Source organism: Lampetra fluviatilis, chromosome 35 (assembly GCF_964198595.1).
Source record: "Lampetra fluviatilis chromosome 35, kcLamFluv1.1, whole genome shotgun sequence".
NCBI lineage: Eukaryota > Metazoa > Chordata > Hyperoartia > Petromyzontiformes > Petromyzontidae > Lampetra > Lampetra fluviatilis.
In genome coordinates this window covers 7,616,934-7,642,036 of record NC_136309.1, presented here as the reverse complement: position 1 = coordinate 7,642,036, position 25,103 = coordinate 7,616,934, and the positions used below count along the sequence as shown (strand labels likewise).

The window sequence follows — 25,103 nt, the reverse complement described above, 5'->3', positions numbered from 1 at the left end:
AGTGAGCATCTATGAAGGCCGGTACAGCTCACAAAGGGGTGAGTGACCAACACCACGCCCGGCCGCCTTTGTCTCCCCCAATGTTTGACACACCACACCAGGTACTCATTTGAGTCGACCTAGGGGAGGCCCAGGACCGGTTTAGATCAATCGTCACCGGTGTTAGCCGTGACCGGGAATCGAACTTGGGTCGCCAGGTTCGTAGTGCAGTGAGTTAAACCCCTACACTACCGCTCCTGACATACACACACAGACACGGGCAGACAGTAATTTAATATGTATAAAAGATACAAATAAATAAAGCCAGCGACAGTTAAGGAAATAAATTGCTACATGTGAAAAACATAAAGCAACAAGTGAAAAGACTAGCAGACTATTTTTTTAACCGAACCACTTTCATTCACGTCACTTTGTGCCGGGTGCTTTTGAAGCCTGTTAACAACGTTTACAACACTGCACGGTTATTCGATGATTTAACAGCAAAACCCTTTGGTGGATCATGTCAGAGCAAAAACAATAAAAGGCGGAGTGGGGAGAGGGTAGCAAAAGCGGCATTACACAGATGTGACGTGAATCCAAAAAGTGCACATTTTTTTGCGCGCAGCGAGCTTTTTCATTTTTTTTGCGCGCAAACGACGTGGCCCCGCCCCCCCCACATCGCCAGGTTCCCATCGCCGTCGGCACACAGTGTGCGCGGTGATTTCTTTTCCCTGGCCCGAATCGAGGGTCACACCGACCTCCACGTGGACACAGCTCACAGGTCACGCGCCGGCGTCTGCTGCTCATGGAGCCGTGCGCACGCGCCATCATCAGACGCAATAATATTTCGAAACCCCCCCCCCACCCCAAAAAGAAATTAACGCTTAAAATATTAGCGGCGTTTTAAAGCAGTTGATGGAATTGTTTTCTTTCAAAGTGTCCGTGCCTTGCCTTTATATAATTAAGGGTTAGTTTGCGCCGTGCTCTTTATGAATTGGCACCTACAATTTGTGTCAATTAAAACGTGCCGCCTAATTCACGCTTGGCCGATCTGAATTGAAAATGCTTTTGACCATCGCCTCGAACCAAGCATCAATTTGGGCCTTGCATACTCTATAATTTTTGCGATTACGTTTCTAAGTGTTCAAAATGTTCAAGTGAAAATCTCACGCTAAATCGGCGCCCTACTGACATAATATACCAATTCACAGGCTGGTGCTTGTGTACACCTTGACCCACGTGGGGACAGCTGCCACTCAGGGTCCCCTTGGCTAGACTTTCCACAGGCCAATAGAATGGCCGAGATGAGATGTGATGCAAAGTACTCCGAGATACCAAGGCATTTAAGTGAGAGCCACTATCCATGCAGATGTTTAACCGTTATCCTTTAAGTAGAGGTTTATTTATTTTACCATTGATGGGATTTTTTTCCAGCATCTGCCTTTGCATTTGCCTTTCTAAGCAAGACTTGTAGTCTCAATGGGCTCCCAAATTGATGTAAATAGCTTTCCTACAGGGCTTTAAGTGACAGCATTGATGAGCAGAAACGATCATGTTCGGGTATCGTATGCATGTAAATTTGATCCACATGTAACAATATTGATCCAGTATACCGATGAGGAATTGATAAATATCCCCAAGGGGTGACCACAAACATATCTGGGGCCTGTTCCTGTGTTTACATGGCCCCTACCCTGCGGAATTCCCTACTTCATAAAAAAAGCCTTACCTGTTTAACCTGGCTTCTACAGGCAAAAATCACATTCCTTCCGCAGATTGTAAGGTTGTAGATAAATACCGAGGTCGAGGTCTGCTAGCCACAACAGGGCTTCAGGAGAGATTTGGTGTAGGTGTTGCTATCCCTCCTCCATTGCAGACGACAGTGGTTCACGATTTGGCCCAGTGGTTTACTATGTTGATGCTATGGTTGTCAATTAACCTGATTATAATTATTATAATTGGATGGTTTTAAAGTTTTAATAATAATTTACACACAGTGGCCTTGGTTTTAAGAAAGGCACCTTCAAAGAAATCAAGTTTGACCGATTGGTGATTGATTAATAGGCGTGGTACAGGAGGAATATTTCTAAAATAATTAGTGTGAGGTGACCGGGGTGGCTCAGGGTGTCAGAACGGTGAGCCGGAATAACCGAGATGATGGGACACAAATCCAGAGAGCCACCGCTGTTATATGACGTTAGTATGTTGAACTTCTTTCACGCCGTACGTAGCCAAACATGCTAATTGGAGGTATGGGTAAAAGACAACAAACTAAACACAAAAAAGCAGCTCGAAAGAAATTAGTTTTCAATCTAGATTTTTTAAATGCATAGAGCTCCAGTGGCTTCCTAATCTCGGAAGAACATTCCAGACGGCCGCAGAAGCGCAACCAAAAGCCGCTGCTGCGAGGCTAAACAGCTGCAGCGAGTCAATCGACTTAGGCCAGTCACCAAGACTACACAAACGTATTTAGAATTCGTTCAGCACTTAATTTTAATAAATTGTATTTATCTTTCCGACTCTATTCCACTGCCTTGAGACTGCCAGCGAAGATGAGGGTCTATCCACTGCTTGAAGGCAATTTTTATACCAATTGGTATATTTACAAAAAAGGTGTTGTGTGCGGGTAAACGCTTGTCTATTGAACTAATGCCACGATCCACAGAATGTTAACATTTAGTACAGGTAGTTGTATAATGTGATGAATGTTAAGAATAAGAGCATCTGCGGATGATTGCATTGAAGTATAAAGATCCACCGGTGTGCACCTTGATTTATAAATACGTTCCTTCGGAGTGGGCAGGTAGGAACTTGGTTGGACAGCGCATTCGTGCACGACAGAAAACTCGCGGTCACGTGACGCACTTCAACCAATCCGGGAGCGTACATGTTTGGGAGGGGCTATGCACGACATATAGACAGACAAATAATCCCTGGTGGGCAGTGTGGAACTGTTGTTCCTACCTGTATTAACAATTAAAGTCTGACGTCTGCTGATATTTGTCCACGTCTTGCAGGATATCAGCGTTAGGTTTATACAGTAAAAGTGGAAAATGTATTTATTTTCCTTTAAAATGCTTGATATTATGGTTGCCCAGTCTTAATCCCTGAGGCTGTTCGGATATAATTGTGATTTGAAAAAAATCACGGCATTTTAATTTTATTCAGGAATTCAAATACGCACGCAGCCATACAAACACAACAGTGATCCGTGTTGCCAGTAGTCAGTATTCATGCCACTGCTGCTGTGAGTCAGCTTCTTCACGTTGCATTTCTGCCAGAGGTCACAATCGGTTACCCGATACCCTACCCGATACCCGGCTACACGGTACGGGTACCCGTTTGCGACCCTGGTGCGGCCGGGTACGGATACGGGTAGGCCGTGAGTCACTGGTGAGTAACTGTTTGTCACTCATTTCCCAACGTCTTGTCTCTTCTCACAATTCAAGTTCCTAGAATCAACCCACCCGCGCCTGCAACATGGCTTCATCCCAGAGGTCGCAATCGGGTACCCGATATCTGTACCCTACCCGATACCCGGCTACCCGTACCCGGCCGGGTATCGGGTAGCCGGGTACGGGTACCCGTTTGTGACCCTGGTGCGGCCGGGTACGGGTACGGGTACGGGTAAGGAATCAAAACCCGTTTGCGACCTCTGATTTCTGCATGACGAGCTATCACTGTGCGGGCACCCGGGTCTACCAATTGTGTCTACATGGGTGCGCGCGTATTTTAATTCCTAAGTAAAATTAAAACGCTGTGATTTATTTAAAATCACAATTATACCCGAACAGCCTCAGGGATTAGACTGGACAACTATTACATCAAGCATGTAAGAGGAAAATAAATGTATTTTCCAGTAAAATGTTCGTTTCCTGTATGTTCTGTATAAACTTAACGCTGAGACACAGACAAATATCACGCTTGCTATCTTCCAGCAGAAGTCAGAGTTTAGATGTGACGAAGCGTGTGGACGTGTTCATGGCATTTATATATTTATTGCACCACCGCCCAATACCAGCGGTGCCACTAGCCCGCTTTGGGGATAAGAAGAAATATGCTTTATTTGGGATTTGACATCTGACGGCAACACACATTTTATTCTGGATGAATTTCACAATTTTCTTACATCACAGTTAGGTGAAATAAGCAAGTCAATAGACTGATAACAGTAAAACAAATATTTATACTCTCATTAGAAAAATGTGCCCTAGATTTGTAGGATTCGATTTCCAGCTGGAACAGTATTTGGCGCGACGCTAATTTTTTTGTCACGACTCCAGCGCCTCTTGGAGCTTCATTGGGCCCAACACTTTGTCTTAGATTTTACTCTTGCCTAGCACTGCCACTGCCCCACACCTTTTTCATTCGGAGATAAGCACGTGGCTGTGTTTGACCTTGGAGCATTTCCTGAGGGTTTTCTAAGCTCACGTTGGTCCAACGTTCACGTGGCAACCAGCGGTCAAGGGAGCACGGATTTGTGACTAAGCTTGCGGGCGTGGAACTCTCACTAAATATGACAAGGGTGGTTAACTGGCACTTTTAGTTGCAGAAAATGTTATTATTAAAGCGGAGTGAATAAATCTTACAGTGTTTGTCAAGGTGTTCCAATATTACACCCATGAATTTGTCCCATCGGTGATGTAACACTTCAATGTCCCAAGCACGACATTCTTCATGACATGTATATGCACATTTTATGAGCTTTCACATCGTCGTCACTTTATACCAACTCACTTCAGTTTTTTCGTTTTACCTTATAAAGCAAAAAAGGTCTCCGGAGCACGAGAGACGTGTCACAAAATCATGCAGTTGAACACAGAAATTGCAGTTATTTCATTTAAAATTTTCCTTTATAAAAAAAACATTTCGCAATGGAACAATGTCCACCTTCCCAGAGCGTGCACTGAGATTATTTAGAGTATTTGGCTGCTAGAAATGTACAAACAATGGGCCACTTTGTTGAGCTATAATTTGTGGCCAGGTCGCTTCTGAAAAATAAGTTCATACCTCAGTGGGCTTTGCCTGGTAGGATGGGGATGGTTTAGTTTCATTTGTATGTGTTTGGGTGATTTGTTTACCTGTCTTGTACTTTGCACTACCATCATGTTTTTGTACTGTTTGTTGCTGGAACGATATTACCCGCTCCTACCGGACATCTGTGAAAAAATAACTTTATCGCTCATCGGATTCCTCCAGGAGAAATAATATGATTCTGATTCTGTGTAACACACTGTTCACTGCCATCTTGGAAATACCCAGGCTGCTTTGCACAGCTGTGATACGACTTCACACCAGGCAAGAAGCGGAAAATATTGTTGTGGTGGCTGTGGGTGTAAACAATGTGATTCATAACAGAATATCTTGATTTGAAGCTTTCGTGACTGCAGGAATCCATATTCTTTGGTAAAATTACGACCGCTTGTGTTGCGATCGAAATGTCGTGATTTGTTTAATTTTATTTTATTTCAAACTACGTGACTTTACCGAAAGAACCAAAGAGTATGGGTACGGAATATGAAACTATATACCACGAGGGTCAATATAAAACAGACCGCACCCACGTGACATTTTATGTCCGTGGTGGACGCTACTCATGGTGGACACAAGTGGCATTTGCCACCCCCAGGTGATACCTCACGAACCCCCTTGGCTCTGTTTGGCACAAGAACTCTGTGAGTACTTACCGTGTACTCTGTTGTTTCCACCAGCAGGCAGCACCAGCGGCAGGTTTGAACGGGAGGAATATCCGAGAACAAACACGGCATGAAAAGACAAAGAGAAATTGCAATTATTAACATCATTGTTGCTGCTGCTGCCGCTTATGAGAGTGCAATCAATTCACGGCGTTATATACACCGCAGCCGCTCCGATATAATTACATTTGTTTAACCTCTCTAGCCTCTTAATAGCGCTCGATAAATGAACACGTTACGTTGTTGTGTCGAGGCCATTTTATTGTTGCTTCAAACGAACAGCAAAGAAGGTAAACATGTCAAAATGACACGGGGAGGTGTGTGAACGCAGCAGCAAGTAGACGGCGCGCGTGCGTACGGGGGTGGAGTGATGCCTATCGGCGTATACCTGGGAGAGATCCGATAACACGGCAAAGAGATTGGAATTAAATTACACAAGCTGCCTTACCGTACAAACAGTTCGTTGTCATCCCCCCCTCGCTCGCACCCTCGATGAGCACGGTTGGCCACGTACGGTGTGAAAGAAGTTCAACATACGTACGAAATAATTGTATGCGCCGTACAATTATTGGCGTTCGAAATATTAACCCTTCCACCAAGTGGCCAAAGTAGGTTGACGCATATATTAAGATCAAAGGGCTCGCATAAAGCGCATGCATAATGTACGTTGACTCATTAATCCCCCCTCCACTTTGCGCAAGAGTGCAGAAGAGTGGTCAACACATCTACGCCTCTATATAAGGAACGAAACAGGTGGACTTCTCCACGAATCTGGCTGTCGCCTGATGAAGCTAGTTGTAATTACTGGCGAAACGTCGTATTCGGATTGTAAATGTTGTGGCTTGGCTCTCCAATACACCGGTGTGCTGTACTAGTGACTAATTGGCCACGTTCTGTTTACGTGACAACCCTTACTAGTTGGCTGTGTCGGGTGGTGGCGGGTTTAACGACACATTTATATATTTACGTGATCTAACCCAAAAACACCTCTATAATAGATTATCAATGCTGATACAGTTTGTAATTTATTTTCCCTTCACTAAATACATTCGTAAACTGTACCCATCCTCCCCCCCCCAACACATCATCAGCCAGCCAAGGTCAATCCACTACTGGATAGAAGGCCTGCGCAATGCACAACCATCCCCCGCGATCCAGCGATGTCACACAATCCATCCAGCAGCTGCACACGAGCTGATTTCATCACTCTATCTCCTCCACCATCACATGCGGAAATTATATTTTCATTTGCTGATATGGTCTAATGGAATATTTTCCACTCAGGTGGCTGTAACATGAGAACTCGCCAAAGCAACGTTGTCGTTGTAATTCGATAGACGTTGAGGTAAAAGTTAAATACGTAACGCATTTGTCACGACATTTATGAAATTCGGGCTGAAAACGAATATTCACTCTTGCAAAAAGTTGCTCGCGAAATGTGAACTCGAGGCGATGTATTTCGATTTAAAGCTTTCGTGACTGCAGGGATTCATTTTCTTGGTTGTTTCGGTAAAGTCACGTAGAAGGGAAGTAATAATATAATGAAAAAAAAACATAATAAAATAATTCTCACGACATTCTTCACCTGAGGACGGCTGCTTGCGTTGTGGCCGAAACGTCGTGAGAATTATTTTATTGTTTTATTTTTATTATTTTATTACTTCCCTTCTACGTGACTTTACCGAAAGAACCAAGAAGATCGAGGCGATGTTTTGAGCGGCGTAATAAACGGGACGAAAAGTTAATTCATATTCGCTTCGTTGCTCTTCTCTTTATCTCTTCCTTCTTGCTGTTGCTATTTTTGCTGTCCTACTCTTGCGCATGAGACGTCATCCTTGCCACCTTTGAGAACTCAACCGGTTAAACCAAACACGAGTAAATCTTTATACTATTGTCTTTGAAGAGCTCAACTTATTGAACACGTCCCCAAGCCCGTATCTCGTCATTCTGAACACAAACCACGGACTCAATGCAATTGCCCGCCGTCTTCGCCGCGAGCGCACAACTTGCTGCCGAAAGCCTACGAGTTCAAAGTCAAATGCAGGGTTGGCTCAAGCAGAAATCGAAGTTCGCATGGTCAATAAATGTAGAACCACTTCGTGGAATGTCTACCAGCAGTGGCTCATAGCTAAGGCTTGATGAGACTAACCACTCGGGGTTCACAGTCTCCGTTGCTCACCCGTACATGTGGAATGATAAGAGATTTGGAATGGCTGGCAGTGGATTCTCACGCAGAGACCCACTGACTCGTGCTTGGGAGATTTATGTATTTCTGAGCCTACCCATTCTCCTTTCAAATACAAATTAAGTCATTACATCCTGTGCTTTCCTCATGATTGCTAAACATGTTCCACATGATGCACAGAGCACAAATTCATTTGAAACAGCCCACGCAACAATGACAAATATCCCCCGTATAGCCTCAACAGACTATTAGGGCAAGTGCTGTTGGCGAGCACCTATGAAGGCTAGCACCACACTCGGCCGCTTTTGTCCCCCTAGTGGCAATGTTTACACACCACACCAGGTACTCATTTGAGGCTGAGTCGACCTTGAGGAGGCCCAGGACGGGTTCAGATAATCGTCACTGGTTTTGGCCGTGAGTGGGAATCAAATTCGGGTCCCCGTAGCGCTAACCGCTACAGTACCGCACACACACACACACATTGAAGACCTCTCCGTCTTCATTTGAATTTGGCATCTCCACATTACGTGACGTGTTTGGCAAGCATCAGCCACGTGCAGCATGTAAGAACTCAATTTTTATTTGAACAGAGGTCTGTACCGTGGTGGGTCACAAGGGATGTGATTTGGAGAAACCGAGTCCGATGGAGAGACAAGTCGCTAACCATGAGAATGGAATTGTATCTGCACGTTTGCACCGTTGCAACGAACGCTCATTTGAACGCAGGGACACTAGCTTTAGACCTGAAAATGTGTTCCGTCATGACTCTGTAATCAAGAATTATAACAGTTTGCCCTCCCAGAAACCTGCCACAGCCCCCCCCGCCCCCCCCCCTCTCTCTCTCGAGCTGTCACCCAATTTGTATTCTCGGAAACTGAATCTAGCACGGACATGATTTGCCGAGCAGAGGGGGCACGGGGTGCGGGGGGATGGGGTTAAATATTGTTTCTCAGTCGCTTGATGACTGGGAGTAGTCGTCGAATGTTTGTGTGCATGTCCGAATAATTTCCGACTAAAATTTAATTGCGATATTGTTTGCCTCCTCTTTCATTCTATTTTTATTTCGCTCGCAGCGCACGCGATGTTGCCGCAATGAAAAATCCAAACATTGTTGCACCATTAGCAAAGCCAATTTATTTATTCTAAATGTTCTTACAGAGCAATTGCATGTAGCCGCTTTCTTAATTCATATTTCAAAATAATTAAAGTACCCTGATGCATAATACAATATTCATTCGTTTATTATCCCTAAGCCAAAACAAATTGGTTTCTGACAGTGTGGCATTACATGTAATACATTTAACGTAACATTTTAAATTCAGGCTCTTGCCTACATTACGGTCATTCGGCATTCAGCGGCGAGCTTCTGCAGAAATAAAAATAGCAACGCGGCTGATCCATGTAGCACCGTCTGAAATCCCACGCAAGGTCAACCTCATCCCTGACCTGGCCAAATTTTCACAAAACCTGGATATTGCTTTTCCATTACTGAAGCGCGCCCCAGCCGTGCACTACATTATTATTGAATCAATACGTTATCGATACCGGCAGCCCCTTTCATCAGCCACAGGGGCCGAAGTGTGGTCAGGATTACGATTAGAGCAATGCTTCTGCAATGGGGGCGAAGGCAATCGTCTCAATTTTGAATGCGGGGGGGGGGGGGGGTGGTCTAAAGCAACAGTGGAATGGGATGAAAGCGACCGTCGGCAGTCATGGTCTCGGCCTAGTTCAGGGTCGGCAAGCTGCGGCTCCGGAACTTGCTGAGGAACCGCTTTGCGACAGTTATTTATTAAGGGTCCACCGTCTCCCGTATTCATGACATGCATGGCTGCTCTTGAAACATTGAGGTTTTTTTTGACAGTTATTTTGCTTGGCGACCCCTGGTCTAGTTGGTGACGACCCTGTGTAATTCTAGTCGAGCCTCAGTCTGAGGAGTTCCTCTGGCGGTTCTCTTTGTCTAAGTCGGATGAAGCAGCCAAACATTTAGTCCGCTCTCCTCCCACCACCCCTCCACAATATTATCAGGTCAGCCAATCAGTAAAAATGTAAATGCGTACAATATATCTAGCCAATTGCCATTTTTGGTCTTCCTCAATAATAATGATAATTTGAACTTGTAAGACGCCGCTGCACGGCATTCGCTCAGTCTCAAAGATAGAGAACAACTCAGAGGTGCAGGGACAAGTGGGAAAGTGAGCCATGCGGTGGGCACGGGTAAAGTTCCCTCCCCTCCAAGCTCTGTGGTCCTCTCATATGAAGGTGTTATTGGCCAATTGATGAGTGTTTACATATTGGAGGGAAACCAGAGCGGTCGAGAGGAAATGCATGCGTACGAGGGTGCAAACACGCCATCTCATACAGATGGAACAAATGTGCTCCACCTATTTGCTGTGCTGCCTTCTCCTGGCAAGCCAGAGTATGGTATCTCCTCGACACCCACGAGCAGGGAGTTTTTTCATAACACCATTTGTGCGGTGATCCACCGACCCTCGCTGCCTCCACAGTGCTGGAATTACACGTCTGCATAGCCACCGCCATTTTAGTTTTCTCGTTCAAGGCCGCAGTGTTGTTGAACAATGTGTTGAGTGTGTTTTGCTCATTTTCCTTGTGCACCACTGCCAATGCAGCAGCAGTAGCGAATAGAGGTAGAACCCCTCTTAACGACGGTAATTGGTTCCACGAAACCGGTCATTAAATGATTTGGTCGTTAAGCGAATATAGGAAAAAGAAGTTAAAGGCTTAAATTCGTTCCGATAGCATCGTAAAAATTTTCATCCAAAAAGTGCACTTTATAAAAAAAAATTAACAATGGGTATTAAAACATAAATATACTAAAAACATGATAAACACATACTATTAAAAGAAACATGTTTAATTAATGTATTAATGCATATTTACTGTACCTACAACAGCCTGTCGTTAACAGGAGAATGGTCGGTAAGCGGATACCTTGGGCTCTATGGAGGAACTACACTACTATACACTACACTATACACTACACTATACACTACACTATGATACACTACACTACTATACACTACACTATACACTACACTATACACTACACTACTATACACTACACTACTATACACTACACTATACACTACAATACACTACACAACTATACACTACTATACACTACACTACTATACACTACACTACTATACACTACACTACTATACACTACACATTGGGCTCTATGGAGGCCCGTCGTTAATCAATTAGTCATTCACAGGGGTGGTCGTTAAGAGGGGTTCTACTCTACAGTACTATACACTACTATTCACTACACAATACATTACAGTACTATACACTACACACTACATATCGGGCTCTATAGAGGCCCCGTCGTTAAGCGACTAGTCCTTCACAGGGGTGCTCAGTGTAGATGGTGCTCTGCTGTGATGACTAAATAACAGCATCAGCAATCGGATTGTCAATGCTGTCGCATGGCCAACACATGCATTGACAGCTGACGCTTAAAAAAAAAAACATCCCAAATGTATTTTTAGGAAAATATTCTTGGCAAAAATTAAATGTTGAACAGACGTAATCTTATTCAGGCACCGAATGCGCGTTAATGTCATGGAACATCTCACTGGAACCCGGCTTTTAGCATGATAATGCAAGTATCGTGCAAAGTAACTTAGCAAAGTGCCCCATGGATTTAAAAGGTTTTCATTCATTGTGGACAACCCGCTATGAAGTGGCCGCTCGTGAAAAAAATTGGACAAACGCTAAAAGGTTTGCAAAGAAGCGTGCAGAGATGCGTACTCAGAATTCAATTGAGAGAAAGAAAGAAAGAGGAGGTGTGTGGAGTATAGAACGTGCGGAGGTGAACACGAATTTTAAAGGAAGAGGGTTTTTGGCAGGACACATCGCGACGATGGCCGATGGTCACCAATAATGACAGCCGAGGAAGGGAACGCGTCCGAAAGGATGCCCACAAAAGGAGAGAGATGGAGCAACGAAATCAGTTCTTGTGCAGGTGCTAGCTTCACTGTTGCATGAAAGGACCGTGGGAGGACGGTGATGGTTTTGGGGAGGCCTTGACCCAGCAGCGGATTGACCACGGCCCATGGTGGAGACGATGTTTCGAACAGTGGCGTGCAGATGGCAGCGGGCACTGACCTGTGATGGTGTACGGGTAGTAGTTCCATGCCTTCTCCGTCACGTAGAATATCCTGGGCACAACCGCCTGGGCCCAGCTCGGCAATTTACTGTCAACGTACAAAGACAAAGACGCAGAGAGACAAACACACACACACGGATATTGCAGTTAGCCCTCCAGAAAACGGACGAAAAGCACCGTTCGCAAGTGCCTTTTCAGGCCAGCAAGGGCATATGAGAGTGGTGGTGTGGCCAATGCCAAACGCGACCACCTTTGTCTCTCTAGTGCTGATGTTTCCAATGCTGCAGCAGGTACCCATTTAAGGCTGAGTCAACCAAGGGGAGGTCCGGGGCACACAGTATTCAGATATCACTTGCCAGTAATGTTTGTCCATGCCTTTGGAATCGAACACAGGCTCGTGGCAAATTGCACGAATCGTTGTGCAGGTGCTACGCACATACAAAGACAGGGATCCCTTATGTAGCCTCTAGAGGATGTTGGGGCAAGTACTGTTAGCTAAAACCTATGAGGGCCAACACAATACGTGAGGGGGTGGTGAGGCCAGGACCATGCCAATCACCATACCTGGCTGCATTTGTCTCCCCAGTGCTGATGATCACGCACCATACCTGGTACTAAATTCAAGGCTGAGTCGACCTGGTCAGGGCCCAGGACCGGTTCAGATATTCGTCAATGGTGTTCGGCATGAGCGGGAAGCGAACTCGGGTTACCGGATTCGTAGCGCACTCCACGAAGGTCTGAGGTCCACTATTCCAGTGGCGTTGACCTGTTTTCCTTCTGGCAGTTGTTTTGGCGCAAATGAGACCATGTTTGACCATTGAAACCAAATTTTGGTCAGTTCAGTAGAGGCATGCGTGCATGCATATGTAATGTAGTAACTCGGCGGGAGACGACTTCACGGGTAACACTCTTTATTTTATCAAACTCGTTCACAGGTGACTAACACCTACTTTGTATCTCGGGTGACAAACACCCACTTAGTATCTCGGGTGACAACCACCCACTTAGTATCTCGGGTGACAAACACCCACTTAGCTACTTGGCGACTAACGCCCACTGAGCTACTCGGATGACCAACATCCACTTAGTATCTCGGGTGACAAACACCCACTTAGCTACTCGGCGACTAACGCCACTGAGCTACTCGGATGACCAACATCCACTTAGCTACTCGGCGACTAACGCCACTGAGCTACTCGGGACACTCCCTGCCCGGGGTATCCGTCTCGACTGTGGGTCCCCAGCCCGACCCACGGGGGCGTCGGACCCCGGGTCCCACAGCCTCGCCTCCGAGCCACCCAGGGCCCCGGTCCCCACAAGGACGGCGGGACTAGGGGTCTCGGGGCACTAGGTCTTCAGCTCCGTCTTCGGGTCTTCAACTGGGTAACTCTCCCCGAGTGCTCTCGCGCGTCCCCCTTTATACCCCACCTGCGGACGTCGCTGCGAGCACCCACTTATTCGACCAATCGCTGGGCGCTGGCTACGATCCTGTTTTCCCACATCTCATCGTGCCTCACCACCCACACCGCGCCGCCCCGTCATCTGTCACTCCCGGCGCGCGCGTCCACACCACGCCCACAACGCGTGCCCAACCCCGCACCCCGCGCCGCCCCGTGATCCATCACTGTCACAGTCGGCGCACGTCAATACCACCACTACATCACCCCCTACCACATAGCTCGCAGCCGACCCGGCTGCTATAAAAATATACAAACCGCCCTGTGTGCCCCGTAACACAACACAACAACTAACGTAACAACACAACACGACGCGAACACTACCATCCGCAACCATCAACCAATGCCACCGCGACAATAGAACAATATATACAAACCGGCGAGTGACAATAGCAATGTGTATGCAGAAAGGAAAATAAAATGGAAATTTTTTTTTTTTTCTTTCGACTCGTGCAGTGTCCCATCCTTTCCGAGCGTCCCTACAACGGGACATTACCCCGGCAGAGGGGAACACCGGGCGAGCTCGGTGTTGAGAAAAAAACGTCTTCATGAAAATTGTTGTGCCCTAGCCCGAGTCCGCCTTGCCGGTCCGTCGTATGGCACCAGACGCGGTTGAACGTCCGGTGGTGCCGGCGGTTCAGAAAGACATCGGCCAGGCACCGAGGACCCGTGCGTGCCGCGGGGTTCAGGCTCCCGACGGTCAGCAGCCGTCAAGCCCGAGGCACCTGGGGGTGGGTCAGGTGGAAACACGTGAGGAGCAGCCTGCGACACCTCCCTCCCCGAGTCGACGGTCACATCACACGCCCGGTCGTTACGGCACAGAACGGGGTCACACGGTGCCGTATAGGGCTTCAGTCGGGAGGAGTGCACGTACCAACGGCGTTTTTCCCATTTAATCTGTATACTCTGGGGTCGTGCAACCCGCACAATTTCCACCGGTCCCCTCCAAGGTCTCAACAACTTGGGGGACGTAGCCAACGGTGCATGTGGACAATGCAGCCAGGCCTTATCGCCTGGTTTCCAATCATGCGTATGCACCCTCCGCTCATGCAATTTCTCGTTCGCAATTTGCCGCGACCGCGAATTCAACCTCGCCGCCTCCCGCGCTTCAGTCAATTTGGCGATATTAAATTTGATGTGGTCTGCCAATTTAGATTTTGCACGTGGCTGGGAAATCCCCAGTTGGACGTCCATGGCCGGATCGGCCTCCCGCCCATACATAAGAAAAAATGGGGAAAACCCCGTCGCCGCATGAGGGGCCATTCGATAGGCCGCGAGTACCCCCGGCACCTGTAAGTCCCAATCAACCTGATCGTCGCAGACCTGTTGGCACAACATAGACGTAATCGTCCTGTTCAGACGCTCAACCATCCCGTCAGTCTGCGGGTGGTAGGGGGAAGTACGCACTTTCTTTGTACCCAACAGGTCGCACACCTCGCGCAACAAACCGCTCGAAAAATTATTTCCTTGATCCGTCAGCAAGCGTTCGGGGGCGCCCTTGTCCAAAACATAACCCTGGACGAAGGCGTCCGCCACCGCTGCAGCCGACTGGTTGGCGAGTGGCCATGCCATGGGCCATCGGGTGAAGTATTCTACGCCAACCAGCAGGAACCTATTTCCCCTCGGTGTAGCAGGAAAGGGCCCCAAGATGTCCAACGCAACCAATTCGTTTGTGCGCGAAACTTGAATGGATTTCAGCGGTGGATTAGCTGCCAATGGTGGCGGTTTTCTTTCGGCGCACCCTACGCATCCCTTAAGAATGTTCGCCACGTCGTTACCCATCCCCGGCCAATAATAGTCTCGCTGGATTAGGGCGAGCGTTTTGTGAAAACCCAGATGCATGAGCCGTTCATGAGCTGCCAGAACGACCTTACCCCGCATAGCAACAGGCACAACGAGCACGTGACCCCGGGACATGTTGTCCCACTTCATCAAAAGGCCCTGTCTGCACACCCAGGAACCGACCCGCGCATCCCCCACCTCGGGAGCGCCAACTTTTCGACGTAGCGTAAGTAGGGAGCTGTCGGACATTTGGAGATGGCCCCACTCAATGAGGGGCAATGACAACAGCGAATCCCTCCCCGTGGGAGCGTCGACTCCCAATTGCACTTTGGACAAGTTAGCAGAACCGGCACACAACGAGTCCAACCACTCTGTCCCCTCATCACTTGGAGGATGCGACTCGACAGTGAAATCGGCTTGAGACACGAGCCGTTCCTCAACGGGTAGCGGCGCGGCGTGAGCCAGCACCGTTCCCTGCGCAATTTCGGCCGGCCGCGACCCCGTATTCAGGACCCTTACGAACGGCTCACTGTCCCCTCTCACCATGGTTTGAGCAACCGCTAAGTCGAGGCCCCTTCTGGCCCTGTTAGACGGCCCCAACGGCACCGCCTGTGCCACCGCGCCCACCTCGAGTGGCTTCCTCAACCGACGGGGTACCAACATTTTCGATCCCGGGGGCAACCTTACAGTCTGAGTTGCCAGCGCCTGCACCGTCGCACAAACCGTGCGTATTTTGGTAGGGCTCGTCAAGAACGCAAGCCGCCGACCTGACGGAAGCTCAATGCAGGCCTGATCTATGAGAATTTTGATGGGCATTTTGGACAAAAAGTCCGTACCTAGCAAACAGGGAACGGCCAGCGATGATGATACAAAAATAGGGCCCGCCAATTTGATGTCACCAATGCAAATAGTCGCCCGAATCTGGCCGATGATCCCCAGGGATCCCCCATTCGCCGCATTAAATGGCACGTCTACTGGCAGAAGGGGTCTACTTTGGACGGGAAGAATGTTATAAATAAGGTCCGAGATGATGGTGGCCGACGCACCCGTGTCCACAAGCACCCGGACCTCAACCCCGTCAATAAACCCCGTTACCACGGACGACCCGGCCGACGCAGCCACGATCCTGTGGGCCAATTCGGACCACTCGACTGCTTGCGGGCCGCGTACGGACCCCCCTCGCCGAAATGAACCCCCGGCACCCAGCCGCGAACCCCCCACCGCCAAGCGGCGACCCGAATGTGCCGTGTTTGTGGACCGAACGTGTGAGGTGCCGCGACTTGCCGGGTTTTTTTGGGATGACTTGTGGGCCTGGTCGCCGTCCCGACGTGGTCCTGTGGCGCGCTGACGCGGGGCCCGGCACCCGGCTGCGACGTGACCCCGAAGGCCGCAGTTGTAGCAGACGACGGACGTCGTTGGTTTCGGTTGCTCCAGCTTGCGGGGTGAACGTGTGGGCGAACGACCTCCCGTTCTCCACTCCCCCGGACGCGATGCAGCGAAGGCCTGCTCTTGATCCGCAGCTGGCTGAGGTTCGGCGATCGTGGCTGCCAGTACCGCGTTCCCCGCCAAATTGCAGACGACCCCCGGCCTGCGTTTGAGGACCTCGTACGCGTGAATGCTCGTGGCGATCGCCAGGGAGCAGATATCCATCTCGTCCCCCACATTGATGGGGACCCCCAACTCGTGGGCCAACGCCAGCAGCTGCTCCGTCACCATGGCGTCCTTCCCCTCCTTATCCATGCGGGGAAAAGCTGCGTCCGCCAAGGCGAGCAGTGCCGTGCGATAGGCGAGCGTCGTTTCTCCAGCCACCTTCCGCCGATCGTAGAACTGGTGGCGACACGTGGAGGGCGGTCCGAACACCTTCGCCATCAGGTGTAGTGCGGCCTGGAGCGTAGAGCGGGACGACCTTGCAGCAGATGTGAAGGCTGCAAGCGCGTCGTCGTCGAGCATCGCTGGCAACGCACGCAGGGCAGTGGTGTCGGACCACCCCGACATCTCCTGATGAGCGAGGAACCTTCGTTGGAAGGCTCCCCAGTCGCCCCCATCCGCCTTGAACGCCGACAGCGCGGGCAATCTTTGCTGGAGGACCCGATCGTCGTCGACGTCGGAGAGATTTTCCCGCGCTCCGCTGTAGTTGTGTAAAATGTCGGCTCGTTTGTCAGGCGCAAAATGGAGAGCTCCGGTGCGCGCTGATGATGTGGGCTGCGCTGAGCGGAGGTCTCCGGTCACGTGGTGTCCGTGTTTCCCGCCAATCAATGGCGGCCCCTCAAAAACGGCGGGAACTTCCAGACTTTTGGCGCGAAGCGCCTTTTGGCGGGATCCCGCCAGCCTCGCTCCTTCCTCCAACCCCGCAGCCGTTTTCTCGCCCGCTGGAACGGAGATCTCCGCCAAGATTGCAGCGGCGGCGAGCAGCAACTCCGCCAACCGGGAGTGTGCGTCCTGCAGGCTGGTGTCGGAGGCGAGCGGAGCGCCGGCCATCCCCGCGAAGGGCTGCATCGGCGGCAACTCCTCGTCCTCTCCTCCCGAGGTTGGTGTCCCCGGTACGCCGTCGTCTTCCCGACCTCGCTCGTGGGTACGGGTAGTCTTCCTAGTGTCCATACTTCTTGAAGACAGGTTTACTTCTGACGCCAGTTGTAATGTAGTAACTCGGCGGGAGACGACTTCACGGGTAACACACTCTTTATTTTATCAAACTCGTTCACAGGTGACTAACACCTACTTTGTATCTCGGGTGACAAACACCCACTTAGTATCTCGGGTGACAACCACCCACTTAGTATCTCGGGTGACAAACACCCACTTAGCTACTTGGCGACTAACGCCCACTGAGCTACTCGGATGACCAACATCCACTTAGTATCTCGGGTGACAAACACCCACTTAGCTACTCGGCGACTAACGCCACTGAGCTACTCGGATGACCAACATCCACTTAGCTACTCGGCGACTAACGCCACTGAGCTACTCGGGACACTCCCTGCCCGGGGTATCCGTCTCGACTGTGGGTCCCCAGCCCGACCCACGGGGGCGTCGGACCCCGGGTCCCACAGCCTCGCCTCCGAGCCACCCAGGGCCCCGGTCCCCACAAGGACGGCGGGACTAGGGGTCTCGGGGCACTAGGTCTTCAGCTCCGTCTTCGGGTCTTCAACTGGGTAACTCTCCCCGAGTGCTCTCGCGCGTCCCCCTTTATACCCCACCTGCGGACGTCGCTGCGAGCACCCACTTATTCGACCAATCGCTGGGCGCTGGCTACGATCCTGTTTTCCCACATCTCATCGTGCCTCACCACCCACGCCGCGCCGCCCCGTCATCTGTCACTCCCGGCGCGCGCGTCCACACCACGCCCACAACGCGTGCCCAACCCCGCACCCCGCGCCGCCCCGTGATCCATCACTGTCACAGTCGGCGCACGTCAATACCACCACTACACATACATACACACATAAAGACAAAGATCTGCTATATAGCCTTAACAGACTGTGGAGGCAAGTGTTGTTAGCGAGCACCTATGAAGGCAGGAACGGTACGCGAGGGGGTGGGTGGCCAGCACCACACCTGGCCGCCTTTGTCTCCCTAGTGGCGATATTTACATACCACACCAGGTACCCATTTGAGGCTGAGTCGACCTAGGGGAGGAGGCCCCCAGGACTGGTTCAGATACTCGTCACCGGTGTTGGCCATGAACTGGAATCGAACTCGCCGGCTTCGTAGCGCGACGCCACCGCTCCCCGCTGACGCACACGCATAAACACACGCGTGCGTGCGCGCCTTGCACACACTGAGCAGAGTCGTACCATAAACACAAGAGTCTCGTAGAAAATTACAAACGATAATGGCGAGTGCTGTCATCCCTCCCACGTTTCGGTTTTAATTGTCCAATTTCGCTGCATTTTAGCGTTGATCTGCAACAGGATAGCCCTGGGCTCGAGCTTGCCACTGACACATATAGGTCAGAGCTGCCGAGAGCTACATGATAGGCAAAGGTTTTTTTTTTGTCTCTCGCATTCATGTTCAACATTGGAGTCTTTACACAAATAGATCGTTGACATTTTTGCATTGGGCCGTTTCGCCCCCCAACCACCACCCACCACCCCCCACCCCCCAAGCCCACGCCCGCCACCTCCTCCACACAAAAAAAACACCCAAATTGGCATGCAAGGTTTCACAAAGTAAGCCATTCTACGTCGACGAGAGCGTCGAAGAGAAGCAAGGGCACGCCGACTCATAAACACGCCCGACGCTTCGCGAACAGCAATGGCGAACGCGTCTCCAGAGCGGCACGAGCGCTGCTCGCAAAAAAAGAAGGCCCGGGGATGCGTTCTCAGCCGAGTGCCGAATATCGTGAGCGCGTGCGTTTTCACACTTCTCATTCGACCGTTGTTAAAAGGTGCGGCGCCCTTTCGGCGTGGTCGCCGCGCTCCAGAAAATGTTGTTGTATTTTTGATGGAGGCGTGGAGGTGGTGGTGGGTGTGCAAGGAAAGATATTCAATGCAAGGCCCTCTCACCGCACGCTGCGGTGCTGGGGTCTTGCTTCACGACCACTGCGAACAATCACAATGCGGATTCATACGGTGTCCAAATGCCACCACATTTAAACATGGTGAAACCGAGCACATTAAAATCCAACGCTTTCTCTAAATGATGAAGAAACCCGCAGAGTAACGGGGAAATGCATACGGGCTAGAAATCTTACTACAATTAAAAAAATAATCTACGCCTCCAGTTTCCTGGCTGGCTGCTGGCTGGGCTCCTCTCCACCCCAACAATAACTCTTGTTAGTGGCCGTGGGTCGTTACCACGGAAACCAGCTGGGTAACTGGCTTCCGTTTAACACGTAAACATTGAAACGGGGGAGGAAGTAGTTTGGAAGACAAAGGCTCTGGAATGACTTACACAATTAAACGTAAAATTGTAGCCTGCTGATTTTTTGTCAAACACCATACGAAAGAATACGATGCACATAATCTTGAAATGTGGTCAGAAAGTGTGAAATTCTGGTCGAGAAATAACATTTTGGATGATCCGAAAAAGCTCGCGTCTCGTATTGATCTGAAAGTACGACGTCACGGGAGATCGCATCACGTATTACATGGCGTCGGGTCATTTCACTGTTAGCACGAATACATATATTGCATCCTATAAATTATCGGACAATTTGAAGGGAAAAAAATGAGATCTGCAGTTGTCACTCAAAAATGTGAAAATCTGAAGGCCTACATTTTCATGTTTAAAATTCATCCCTGGTCTGCTTTGAACCTGGCCAGGATTTAAAATCGTGGCCTAGTGGCCTTGAGCCCACCGCTCCACCAGCCATAGACCCCCAGCTGCAAATGCGTGTTTCACATTCCAGGAATAGCATCGTTGTCAGTGCAAGTGGTAGGGCTGCATCCCGAATCAAATCAGCTGATTTGTATTTCTCCACCGCAAATCCCTTGCCCTTCCGGTGTGATAAATCGGTCTGAAAATCCAGGGGGAACTGAATCGGAATCACAACCGCTTTCCCCCCCTAACGCACACCGGAATTTTGCATACGGTCAAACTTGCGGCGAGGTCAATCTCTGTTGTCACCGAGGGTATTTTATCCACTAATCTCCCACGGATGTCTTCCCGATGGGTAATTGTTATTCAAAACGAACCACGCTATTTCCAGCTCAGCCTTGAGATTATGTACAAGTGAAGGAGATGCAAATAATGCCACAAATCTGGCTTTTGTGCCGAACCTATCTCTAACAAATCTCGATTATTTTTGATTTGTAGTTCACGATGTGCAATAATAATAAGGTATTGTCGTTTCCCCCCCAATTAATTCCAATTATGCTATTAGCATCGTGCTCTTGAGACGGTGAAATCCTTTTGGATCTGTCACAGAGCCCTTGTCAACCATTTCATCCGGGAAACAGCTGCAAAAGTGGTTTATTTGCTTTCTTCCCACGGGACTTCTGCCCCAAAAAAAAGTCCTTCAGGTGGCTTTTGTTTCTACATATATATCCACCAATGTTTTAATTTCAGGCATTGTACTCCGATCTCGTGTCACCGTGCCTCTTTTGTCCAGCTAACCTCCTGGTGTGTTACGAGTGACAGGGTTTATAAACAAGGTGCGGTCTTGTGCCAGCTTAGCCAAAGAGAGAACCCTCACAACTCTCTCCCCCTGTTTGCTTTCATTTTTGGACTCACATCCAGAGATGATGTTTAGCTAAATAAGTAATATTTTTTTTTAAACTTCTTTTTAAGCACGCTTTTATGAAATGTACTAGTAATGGCAGAACTCCACGACCCCAGGAAGTGGCCCCGAAGCTTGCCATAACGTAAGGGACCGTGGCCAATTACAGCCAACGTCAGTTGACCGTGGACAATTAGACCCAAGCCGAAACATAACACATAAAAAAATTATGTAAAAAACATATATTTTTTTATGATAGAATATAGTATTGTCATCCGTAAGACATAAGTATACCAAGTTTGCAGTCGATACCACATTGGGAAGTGGGTTAAAATTGAGTCACAAGATTTGAGGATACAACAACGACAACAACAGAGTGAGTTAAAAGAAAGCGTGTAAAAAAATAAACATTTTAGAATGACAATTCAACACGGCGAGTGAAGGCCAAAAAAAGTATTGCCTATTTTTTTTTAGATGACTTTTTGTTCCTATTGAAACGACAGAGTTTTGATATTCATTCATGGGGAATGTCACAAGAGCTGTTCATCAATACCGTCTCCATCGCTTTCATATTCACTTGCGCCAACGGGGAACCTGGGCCAACGCTACATCACGGTAAAAAGATCGATCAAATGTAACGCAGCCATTAACAAACAAAACCCTGCCTGCGCAAAGTGGGGTCATTTACAAAATGTTGCCTACGTAGCCATCCCTGAAAGAGGGTGAAGAGATTGAATTGTGAGAGGTCCTCGGTTTGCACCGTGGTTCGGACAGCGTAAGTCCAATGCCATGGCCTCGGATTTTCACAGGCTTCAGAATGAATGTCTTGATACATGTTGCGAATACGGACTTTCAACTGCTTCGTCGTACAATACTCAACGACACAATGCCCGATCCATAAATACGAAGGAGACATCATGGCGGTATTCTCAGCTCGCTACTTCTGACGTGGTCACCTGGCTTGACCACCTGAATGTGAAATTGTAATTGTCGCTCTGCATCTACATCAGCTGTACGAAAGAAAAAGAAGAAGAATTTCTTGATCGTGTCCAATAATTGTGCGCGTAACATTTCATAATAAAACCAAACAAGTTACGGGGGAAATCTGGAGGCATTACTTTTGGGTTTTACTCATTGTAATCTCTGGATCCCCCCCCCCTCCCCCGTTCACGCTCCCCAAATGATGAGCTCTCTCTGGCTGCTACCGGTATACTCCCAGATGAAGCAAAAACGTGGCCTGGCTGACGAACAGAGAGGACTGAGCCAATCAATGCACAAGAACCCACAACAACCCACAACAACCGACAGCAACCGACAACGCGAGGCGATCGAGGGAGAGAGCGAGCTGCTTCATTCACATTCCCGAAGAAAAGGACTCCTAACACGCGCACCCAAAACGTCGGACATCGTGCCGAGCAAAGCGCAAGCGGTACAACAGGAAAGTGTATCGGGCGGGGACGGGGGGAGAGCCGTGCGGCACAACCGCGAGAACCTGAGCGGCGGTATCCAATGGCCTTGTTTTTTTTCTCTCCTCACGACAAACACTCCCACTGGATATTTTAAATCCGCGCAATAATTAGCAGCTGGTGCGTTTACGTTGCGGCGGGTGTCCCCAGAGCGCGCGAAACGTAATTGCTCCCGTTTGAAGCGTGCGCACAATCTCGAGACGCCACCTCCGAGAAACAAACGGGCGCAGTCTGACAGCTGCTCGCTCTGCGACTGAGCGCGGTTTTCAAGCCAACCAACAAGCGCCTTGGGCTTCGGGCTCGGGAGATGTTCTTCTTCACCATCGGGCTAAGTGGAGGCAGCCGGCTCTCCCCGGGCCGCGGAATCCCCAATCCCCGCCGGCGCTAGAGGGCCCGCACGGCGCGGCTCCCGAGAGACGCGGGGTGGCCACGCGAAGCTAAAACTCTTGACGAAGCGCCTATCTCTCTCTCTCTCTGTCTCAGTCTTTTGTGCGTGCGCGCGTTCAGCCCGAGACTGCGAGCCAGCCAACTTCGGCACACTTGTCGTGTGCGGGCCGTTCACGTGGGGCGCGGGCCGGGACGACGCCCTCGCGTCTCTCGCCTACAACTCTGGACTCGCTATCGGAGAACTCAACGTCTTTGCATTTATCGCCCCAATGTCGGGGACGGCAATGGCAGCATCCGATGAGTTTTGGCAGCGCCACGTTGAGACCCGTAATAGTGTTCTTGAGAGTGCTAATGTGGTCGGGGTTCAACTCAGCCAACCGGCGTGCTGCTTTTTCGCGGGTTTTTGCCGTATAGGTCCCCGATGTGTTGCCCGTGTTGTATCGCGCGCTGCTCGGCACGATGAGGCCCCGATGCTTTATTTGCTTCGCGTCCTGAAGGAGCCCCCACAGGGTGTGCAGCAGTGTGAAGCGTCGGACTCCACGCCGAACAACGTGCGGCCGGAAAATACAAGCCGAGAAGACGCCGGAGAGCAGACTCGGCCAGTCGTCACCCTGCGATCGTCGCTTTGCATTTCGCTTTGTGTAAGGTCAACAAGCAGCCATTACGACGAGAGAGGCAGAACATCTGCGACAAGGAAGAAGGAAAAATCCATGACCGGCTCAGGGCCACCAACAAATTTAGCGAAATATTTGAAGCATTTTTGTTTTCCCCTGCGCCGACCTACGAACCAAAAACCGTTCCAGTGTTCTAAAATAGGCGGAGCGAAACCGCACCGTGCGAATCAAAATGAACGTGGCGGAGTTTGGGCCCGTGATTCCGGGCGCTGGTGCTTCGTTCCCGAGACACCTCAAGTGCCACCGGTTACGTTCCCGTCAAGCCTCCTCCTGGTCGAGTTGATCTCGTCAAACTTGGTCCGAAACGAGCAAAAAAAAAAATGACAGTCCCCTCAAACACTTTCGTGCCGCTGATCCCCGCTCCGCCCCCACCCTCACCGCGGCCTAAAAGAATCCGTGTTGTTCTGGCAGCTTCAGAAGCAGTGCGTGAAATTCTCAAGCGTTTGATCCGTAAATTCGGCAAAACGCGTAGTGGTTTAGACCGGCTCTTAGCTCAAAGCACGCCTCCGCAAGTACTTTTGAACCCAAAACGCGAGCAGCTTGTAATTTGTACGCCCGTAATTTTACACGCAGTGCATATAATGTGTATGTAGTGTATGAAATTACTATGCGCCGTTGCTGCAGATGCTCCCGTCAATTTATTACCGCTCTCGTTGAGAACCTGTTTTTTTTTTCCTTCTTCACAAACGTGTTATTGCAGCCAATTCAGATACATGAATGGATAATAAAATACCCTCGTGCCAGCGGATATAACCAAATGTGTCATACTGCGGGAAAATAAACCCCATTTTACAATTCGGTTGGGACACTCTTAAGCCAACGCAACGTCAGTTGGATCAAGATCATATTTTACGTGCAAATTATGTCAAGTAAATTACTATGGAATGACAGATATTACAAGTATTTATCTTAAACTACTATTTTTTCCTTTGGCAGGCAAGGCCCCACTGAGCTTTATCACCCTTTTTCAGAAGCGGCCTGGCCACAAATTATAGCTCAACAAAGTGGCTCATCATGTGGAAACGTGTAGCAGCCAAATAATCTCAACGCATGTTTCTAAATGTGGAGGGAAAACCGGAAGACCAGGAGAAAAATCCACACGACCACGGGGAGAGAGAGAGAACACAAACTCCAACCATACAGGGGTCATGGTCGGGTTAAAGCCCACGACCTCCTGTATACCAG

The 25,103-nt window shown here is 49.4% G+C and overlaps 1 protein-coding gene across 1 annotated transcript in view; it reads right to left on the bottom strand.

Annotated features, from left to right (window-relative positions):
• The window catches only part of LOC144944594 (cytoplasmic phosphatidylinositol transfer protein 1-like), a 185,176-nt gene that overhangs the window by 43,732 nt on the left and 116,341 nt on the right, over positions 1–25,103 (bottom strand). Inside the window, 2 exon segments of the mRNA XM_078872889.1 lie at positions 5,667–5,674; positions 11,992–12,080. Of these exon segments, the coding sequence (XP_078729015.1) occupies positions 5,667–5,674; positions 11,992–12,080 (97 nt within the window).